The sequence below is a fragment of the Microtus ochrogaster genome, chromosome 5, assembly GCF_000317375.1.
Source record: "Microtus ochrogaster isolate Prairie Vole_2 chromosome 5, MicOch1.0, whole genome shotgun sequence".
Taxonomy (NCBI): Eukaryota; Metazoa; Chordata; class Mammalia; order Rodentia; family Cricetidae; genus Microtus; species Microtus ochrogaster.
Genome location: NC_022012.1, coordinates 32,193,567 through 32,203,236, shown reverse-complemented (window position 1 = coordinate 32,203,236; position 9,670 = coordinate 32,193,567). Strand labels below are relative to the sequence as shown.

The 9,670-nt window shown below is 36.1% G+C and overlaps 1 protein-coding gene across 1 annotated transcript; it reads right to left on the bottom strand.

Moving 5' to 3' along the window:
- Positions 1 to 4,558: 4,558 nt before the first annotated feature.
- Positions 4,559 to 5,496, bottom strand: LOC101998744 (olfactory receptor 145-like). The gene is given in 2 exon segments (XM_026779084.1): positions 4,559 to 5,179; positions 5,182 to 5,496. Coding segments are annotated over 2 exon segments (936 nt in total).
- Between the last annotated feature and the right edge of the window lie 4,174 nt (positions 5,497 to 9,670).

Below are 9,670 nucleotides of genomic sequence, written 5' to 3'. Positions count from 1 at the left end.
AGGTGGCTCCCTTAACTAAGAATTGTGCTTCCGTGCTCCCCTATTCAACCTTCCTTTCTCCCAATCATCCTGTTTCCCCAAGTTCTCCCGATCCTCCCCTTCTCACTTTTCTCTCCCCATCTCCCCTTACCCCCATCCCACCCCACCCCCAAGATTCCAATTTTCTCCCCGGCAATTTTGTTTACTTCCCATAGCCAAGAGGATAACTATATGTTTTTCCTTAAGGTCATGCTCAACCTCCTTAGCAATCATGGAAATGCAAATCAAAACAACTTTGAGATATCATCTTACACCTGTCAGAATGGCTAAAATCAAAAATATCAATGATAGCTTTTGCTGGAGAGGTTGTGGAGGAAGGGGTTCCCTCATCCATTGCTGGTGGGAATGCAATCTTGTGCAACCACTTTTGAAATCAGTGTTTCTGTTTCTCAGGAAATTTGGGATCAACCTACCCCTGGACCCAGCAATACCACTCTTGGGAATATACCCAAGAGATGCCCTATCATATGACAAAAGCATTTGTTCAACTATGTTCATAGCAGTATTATTTGTAATAGCCAGAACCTGGAAACAACCAAGATGCCCTTCAATGGAAGAATGGATGAAGAAAGTGTGGAATATATACACATTAGAGTACTACTCAGCGGTAAAAAACAATGACGTCTCGAATTTTGCATGCAAATGGATGGAAATAGAAAACACTATCCTGAGTGAGGTAAGCCAGACCCAAAAAGATGAACATGGGATGTACTCACTCATAATTGGTTTCTAGCCATAAATAAGGGTCACAAAGTCTACAATTGGTGAACTTAAAGAAGCTAAATAAGAACGTGAACCCACGGAAAAACATATAGTTATCCTCTTGGCTTCTCTTTAATTTTGCAAAGTATGTTTTTGCTATTAAAAATAAATTCCACAAGAAACAATAAAGTATGGAAGTAAATCATTCAAGAAAATGATTCTTTCTTAAGATGTATCAGTCTTAACTGCATTCCAATGACTGATAAGTGATGTAGTTAAATTCACTTTCTTTAGCTTTGAGTTGTAATGCAAACTTTTAGGAGTGGACACACCCCTGAAGGAATTGCAAAGTGTTTTAAATATTTTTAAATAGTGTTTTCTTATTTCAATACATCCTTATTCAAAACACAATTTGAGCAATATCTGTTATATCTTAAAAAAAAAGAAAAATAAGGACTTTCCTTAAATTTTACATCTTCTACAGAGGACAACCTCAACTTCCAATGGGAATTGAGTTGTGTTGAGCCGAAGTCTGGCATTTAACCATGATGTAAATAGAAGTAACTGAGATAGTATACCATCCATATTCAATTTTTATATACATACTTTATTGTTTCTTGTGGAATTCTTAATGTAAAGCAGAAAACACTAAACTTAGTAGGAAGTTATTATAATTATCCTAGAAAGTATTTAAACTGTGACATTCTGCAGATGAAAAGAATTTTATCTCAGTCATTTCCTATCATTTCCTGGTTAAGAAAATGAACTGTAGCTGGGGTGCTAGCTATCATCTCAGGGAGGATGTCTGAGCTTATTTCCTGGCACAGACAAAGAATTGAAGTCTGGCAAAGACAGATAGGCTCTAGAGAAGCAAAAATAATAACAGCTTTTCCCCTTCCATATAGCAAGAGCACTGTGAGTGGGAGTCCACTCTGGCTGAGTGTTTCAGGGGATTTCTGGTCCTCCAGCTTTTCCTATGAGATCTCCATATGCAATTTCCCCTTGTGATGTCTCCTGAGAGAAAGAAGATGCCTTCTTAGGGTAATGCTCTCGCTTTCCTGGTATTACTATGTCCCTCTAATGATCCTTCATTAACTCTAAACATTTTCCCAAAAGAAATTTTCTACAATATAACATAAGTTATTCCATATACATACTTTCAAATTTGCTTTACTTTTCAATTCAAGTAGGATTTTAAAGTCAATTCTATATGAGAATGTTGAAAAAACAAGAAATGCAGAGTTTATTTAGTTTTATCTAGTTATTTATTTATTTATTTATTAAAGTTTTTGTCTCTTCCCCGCCACCGCCTCCCATTTCCCTCCCCCTCTCCTAATCAAGTCCCCCTCCCTCGTCAGCCCAAAGAGCAATCAGGGTTACCTGCCCTGTGGGAAGTCCAAGGACCGCCCACCTCCATCCAGGTCTAGTAAGGTGAGCATCCAAACTGCCTAGGTTCCCACTAGTTCTTAATTCACTTCAGACTTAAGCTTTCTTTAGTATTAAATAACATAAGTCAATGTCATTACCAGAGAACTCGTATATTCATTGTATTTCTAGATATTTCTCTAGTAGAAAGTGTTTCCATTTTTTCCCCTAGGTTCAGTTTCACTAAATCACATTTCTATTGCAATGTATTTTGTCTACTAATGCTGTTGCATAAAAAAAATTGCACAAAAATATTTACATTTTCAATAATTCTCTAAAAATCTTATTAGTCTATGCTATTTTGCTTTCTTCTGCTGTGATAAAAGACCAAGAACAACACCAGCTTGCAGTGGGAGGGTTTATTTCATCTTAGAATTCTTGGGACCTTAATATATGACTTAAGGAAATCAAAGTAGGAACTCAAGGCAGGGACCTTATAGCAAAGGCTGTGGAGGGATGCTCAGTACTTGTCTTCTTTAGGCTCGCATTCAATCACCTTCTTATACTTCCCAGGACCTGCACAAGGATAGTAATGCATACAGTGGATTTGGGCCCACCCACATCAAGGAACAATCAAGAACACTCACAAAGATTTGCCTAAAGGTCAGTCAGTCTTAAATGTCTCTTTAGGTGATGCTTCTTCTCAAATGTGTCAAATTGACAGCAAAGATTAGTTTCACACCTTCATTCATCACAGATAATGATAAAGCAAAAATTTTTAAGTAAGTCTTAAAATAATCAGATATAAAACTCCATCTGAAAATCCACACACAATCTGATCAACTTACTATTTAATCTTACTTAACATTTTACACAAAAATTTCATATTTCTTGTGTTTGTATCTTTGACCTTATCTTAATACACTTTGTACTCAGGCCCCTGATAAAATCAATCATCTTTAACTTCACCAGCAAACGTGTATCATTTGTTTTTAAAAGAGAAAGAGCCAACGGTTTGACTTAATATTATTAAATATTAATAAATGTTATTGCCACAAAAAAATGCCTAGGAGAATTTATAGATCATCAGCCAAGAAAACAAGCACAGATTAAATGAGGTATCATATTTTATTTTAGGTAGAAGGTATATTTAAAAAGATGGTAGGCTTGAAATAAAAAGTCCAAAGGTTCATGAACTTTCTTTAAAAATTCTAGAGCCGGGCGATGGTGGCGCACGCCTTTAATCCCAGCACTTGGGAGGCAGAGGCAGGTGGATCTCTGTGAGTTCGAGACCAGCCTGGTCTACAGAGCTAGTTCCAGGACAGTCTCCAAAGCCACAGAGAAACCCTGTCTCGAAAAACCAAAAAAAAAAAAAAAAAAAATCTATGCAATTAGGTAAACTATTAATCTCCAGAGCTTCAATATTATGTTTGTAATAGTATATTTTAGCAAAAAAGTGCTTGTTTATATTTACAAAGTAAATATCAGACCTGTGGTTAGAACAGTATTCTATATACTTTAAGTACACCTGCAATATAAATCATAGATAATGGTCAATGTGGAAGTATCAATACCTATTAAATATTGGCAATAGAGGGTAATACATTCTTCTCCAGTAGAGAATTAAAAGAAAAGAACACAGAGACATAAAGAGGCTTCCATATTTCATTTCTAAGGCAAATATGACCAGTGCTTCACATAGCCATACAGACAACTTATTATTATTTTTTGGTCAATGGGAAAACTGTTCAGTATCTACATATGTACTGTGATAATGTCTATAATAACAAAGAACCAAGTGTAAGTGCTACTTAGTGCTATTCTGAATGAAATAAAATGATCAATTTTACACACAGTGAGCAAACAAAGCCTATATAAAATAATGCAAATAAGATAATTTCCAATTTCAATGAATGTAAGAAGAGAGAAAACTAATGTACTGATGTGAAAATATTTTAAACAGAACATAATAAATATAATATATCACAAGGAAATATATTAAGTATAAAAATATGTTACAAGTAGAGGGCCCGCTGTTTGTCCAGGCCACTTGGCTAACTTACACCCAAAATAACCACACAGATACTGTATTAATTAAGACAGGCATTTGCCCATTCGCTCTAGTTTCTTATTGGCTAATTCTTACATCTTAATTTAACCTATTTCTATTAATCTCTGTATCGCCACGTGACTGTGACTTACTGGCAAGATTTTAACCAGCGTCCATCTCAGGCAGAAAGATCCATGGTGTCTCTCACTTTGCCCTTCTTTCCAGAATTCAGTTCTGTCTTCTCCGCCTATCTAAATTCTGCCCTATCAGGCCCAAAACAGTTTCTTTACATATTAACCAATAAAAGCAACACATGAACAAAAGAACCTCCTACACTAAAACTATCGTATTAAAATATAGCAAACAGGTAATCTCTCCATGGTTTTACAGTCATAGATAGATTCAGTTTCTGAATAATACAGTCAAGGTTTTTCTCAAAGCTATTTTAACAACTTTATTCCTCAAACTGTAGATTAAAGGGTTCATCATGGGAACCACAATGGTATAAAAAACAGAATAGTATTTTCCCTTACCCATAGATACAGCTGAGGTAGGTTTGAGATACATGAATGCACCTGATCCAAAGAACAGACAAACGGCAAGCATATGGGAGCTGCAGGTGCTGAAGGCTTTGGACTTGCCTTCAGTAAATTTTATTTTGAGGATGCTGGAGAGGATGAAGCCATACGATGTAAAGATACTGACTGTAGGCATGATGATATCTTTTCCTGTTACAATGAATAGCTCAATCTCATTGACATAGGTGCTAGTACAGGAGAGCTGCAGCAAAGGGAGGACATCACAGAAATAGTGGTTTATGATGTTCCCATCACAGAATGTCAGTCTCAGGATGCAGCCAGTGTGGATCATGGCACCAAAAAATCCCATCACATATGAACCAAGCGTTAGGTAGAAACACACCTTTGGAGACAAAGCAGCATTGTACAAGAGTGGATTGCAGATAGCCACATAGCGATCATAGGCCATTGAAGTCAGCGCATAACACTCAGAAATCACAAAAAAAAACAAAAGAAGTATAGCTGGGTCATACATTTCATGTAAGAGATAACATTCTTTTCTTGTATAAAGTTCATCAGCATTTTGGGTATAATCACAGAAGAATAACAGAGGTCAATGCAAGACAAATTAAACAGGAAAAAGTACATGGGGGTGTGGAGGTGAGAATTTAGAAGTATTAGAATGATTAAGGTTAAATTCCCCAATGCAGTGATCATGTATATTACCAGAAAAAGGAGAAACAATGGTGTTTTGAGGTCAAGTTGGTCTGTTATCCCCAAGAGAATAAATTCAGTTACCAAAGAATCATTTTCCCAAGCCATTCTTCTCTCACAGATCCTGTGGAGAAGGAAAAATAAGTGAAATGTCAGGAAAAGGAGAATTCGAAAACCACATCTCCTCTTCAAATGTCAATTTTTGTTCTAATGTCAATAGCCAGACAGCTTCAAAATTTTGAACCCACCTTTCGAGCTACCACATTAAGGAACAACATTGTCTTCCTCTATTAGCATCTCAGAGGTAAAATACAGTAGAGAGTTTCACTAATACACCTCAGAGCTTGGCCCTAATATGCTAATTTGACTATTTGAAAATTCAAGGAGAAAAAGTAAAATCAATGCACAAGGACCTAAATTTCCCTTTTTCTTCTACTTCATTCCTTGTAGCTTCTGTTTTTTCATGACACAGGGAAAAGTTCCAGCAATGTGGTGATAACCTAAAACCAGATTGGCCTTCATTATAATTTGAATCGTTACCATCATTTCCAGTATCAAGCAGAAGAAATCAAGTCTGTTATTAGTTATAATACAGACATTGTCACAAAACTTCCTAGTTTTGAGAACTTGCCATGTGGAATGGAAATGTCGTATATTGAATAAGACACTACAACTTGCACTTCTGATGACTCAAAATGTTCTCTGTGTATATATCTAGGATATTTTTCTCTCAATTTCTGTTGAAACCTATGAGCCTTAAAATTACTTATAATAGACATAATAGTACACATTTGATTGTTGGACTCATTTTGGTACAAAGCCGCTATTCAGATATAAAAAAATAAAAATAACAGCAACAAAAATTAACTCACTTTAGAAGAGATATTGCATCATCTCCTCTATTAACATTTTTATATCCATAGAAGAATTTTGGTTGATGGAGGTAGTGGGGAAGAAAAATTCTAAAGGAAGAAAGCTTGATTTTGCAAAATATAAAGGATTTAGAAATTTAATACTCAACATATTAACATCAATTAAAGGTAATGTGATAAGAAAATAGACCTTAAGCTATCTCCTCATTATAGGTGTACTTCCACAAACACAACAATGTGTATCAACATAGAGGAGAGGCATATGTGAATTAGCCTGAGTTTTTGGTGATTTCACCAAGAATTTGTGGTCTACATGACTATTGTACACTCAAACCCTTTAACATGTGATTTATTTTCAGTGTGTATTCAATAATGCCACGCACCGCGCCCCCTTGTCTAAGCTCTTTGAGCTAGAACCCAGTTCGCGAGCTTCGGGCAAGGGGCTGGGGGTTGAGAATACACATGCAGAGACAGATTGACACGCAGACCTTTTAACACTGATGCCAAAGCCCCCCCCCCTTTATTAACACCATGTAGACTTAGATACACTGCACTCAATGGCCCACAGGTGATAATCCCATCCTCTGATCCTCTAACTAGGCACAGATTCTAGTAACTACACTTAGAAGGTTCTAGCAGGGTAGAGCAGCTGAAAGCCAGGACACAATTAGTCCCAACATCCAGCTGAAGGCCAGGACTTAATTGTTCCCAACGCAATAAAATTTAATATTTTAGTATTAATAGGTTTTAAAACTTACATTATTTAAAAGCGAAATCTTACAGACACTTTTTTTAGTATTTGTACCTTTTATTCAAGAAAGATAGTATCATGCTCCAAAGAAAGAGTTCTTTTTATGCTGAAAAGGATGCTGAATAAAAATACTTTTGGGTGGTTCTCTGGTCACCTTTTTGATTTGCTATTATATTTAATAACCATAGCCATGATCCACTAAAAAGAAATAAGAAAAATCAAACAGTTTTTATTTTTGTAATCCTCGACTCTTACAGGAACCCCGAACATCTCATGTAAGATCAAATGCATAAAAAATTAATTATAAACAAGAGTCTTTCATAGCTTCTTCCAAGCAAATATATTGGAGATGTGAAAGGAGATTAGGTGATGGCATTTAAACTCTTACCCATGATGTGCCTTTTCTTCCTTAGGGACTTAGTAAGCTGTATTCTTCTCTTTAGGGATTATACATCCTCCATAGTTGAGTCAATATGTAACTCCCATATTCCAGCTATCTTCCTCTTTAAAGGAAATCTATTGTTTTGGTTATTTCTCAGGTTCTTTTTAAACCGTGTATTTAATGTTAATATTTCATAGAGTCTACCCCCAGAGGTTTCTTAACCCTAGGTAAAAGATTTTCATATTATGTCATAACACGCTTCAGGTATTCTTGCAAGAATTTCTTGCAAATATGTTTTTAAATATATTTCTCCTTGTTTTATATTTGTTTTGTATATTTGTTCATTATACCTCCATGGATGTGTGCATGTAAGTTAAACTAATTATGAACCAGTGAGATGCCTTCTCTAACTCTCCATATACTTAGATTTCAAATGAGACAGATTAAAACACAGTTTTACAGCATCTAGGGTGCATAGGAAACACACCTAAGACACTGTCACTTAAGTGTGAATGACTGAAAACCTTAGGTGGGCAGGAAAGTTGATTTCACCAATGTCCCCCTGTGGACTGGCAGGGTCAAAGAAGCTTCCCTCCATGGGTTCCTATTACTTTGACACTGCTGTGGAACTGGCCTGCAGATGGAATCTTCTATAAAAATAGATTTCCAGCCAGGCAGTGGTGGCGCACGCCTTTAATCCCAGCACTCGGGAGGCAGAGGCAGGAGGATCTCTGTGAGTTCGAGACCAGCCTGGTCTACAAGAGCTAGTTCCAGGACAAGCTCCAAAACCACAGAGAAACCCTGTCTCGAAAAAAAAACAAAAAAAAATGGATTTCCACTGCATAAAGTCATCAGTGTCCCTGTGCTGTGTGCCAGCAATCATTACCCACACAGAGAGATTGGCCCCTCAGTCATTCTGATTAAAGGAAAAATTCTACTTTTATATATGATTATCTGTTTCTTTCATTTCCAATATGCCTCTGTGAACACTGATCTAACTGTCACTCTTTTGATATGGCTACTTTCTCTCAGTACCTGTGTGCTCAGATATTAGACCCACACATTTTTTTAGGGGTTGCATGAGATCACCCAGGTCCTCTCAGCATTTCAGCGTGTTTGACAAAATATTTTAAAATTCCATCAAGTGTCACGACACGGTAATGCAAACCTTCCAGGTGTTAGGGCTAGAAGACTGTGAGTGTCATGTCAGCATGGCCAGTCCTGACACTCCCAGGACAACCTGCACTATACAATCAGGCCATAATATAGGGACATAAAAATATTATTTGAAAAGTAAAATAATCAGATTTTCATCGGTGTGTTGATTAATGGCAGGGTCTTCAATTCAATTACATTGGACTACATGTCTGTTTTTATGCCAATATTGAGCTCTTTTTTATTACTATAACTCTATAGTAGAGTTGAAGTCAGAGATGGTGATGCCTCTAGAAGTTCCTTTCCTGTACACAATTATTTTGGTTATGCTGAGATTTTATTTATCCATATAAAATTGAATATTGTTCTTTTGAGATCTGTGAAGAATTGTGTTGTGATTTTGATGGGGATTACATTGAATCTGTAGATTACTTTAGATAAGATAGTCATTTTTATTATGTTAATCCAATCTATCCAAGTGTAGGAAAGATCTCTCCATTTTCTAATATCAATTTCTATTTCTTTCTTTAAACACTGAAAGTTCTTGTCATATAGTTCTTTCACTTGTTTGCTTAGAGTTAACCGAAGATATTTTATGTTATTTGTGGCTATTATAAAGTGTTATGTTTCTCTGACCTCTTTCTTGGCTTGTTTATCATTTGAATACAGGTGGGCTATTTATTTATTTTTTAGTTATCTTATATCCTGCTATATTACTTAAGGAGTTACTTGGTAGAATTTTGGGATCAGTTATGTATATTATCATATCATCTGCAAGTAGCAGAAGTATGACTTCTTTCTTTCCACGATGTATCCCTTTGATCTTTTTTGTCTTATAGCTCTAGTTAGATCTTCAAGCACCATATTGAATAAATATTAAAAAATTGATAGCAATATTGAACAGATATGAAGAGAGTGAATAGCCCTAGAAAACCTAGGTAACAAACAGGACTCTAGAAGGATACATAAATTTTCCTGGGGAGGGGAAACAGATGAGATCTCCTGAATAAACTGGGGCAGAGACAGTAAGAGGGAGGGAATGTGGGGTAAAAACATGAAAGAACAGGATGGTTGAGTTAGAGGAGGGATGGAGTGGGAGAGCAATGAAAGAGATAGCTTAAT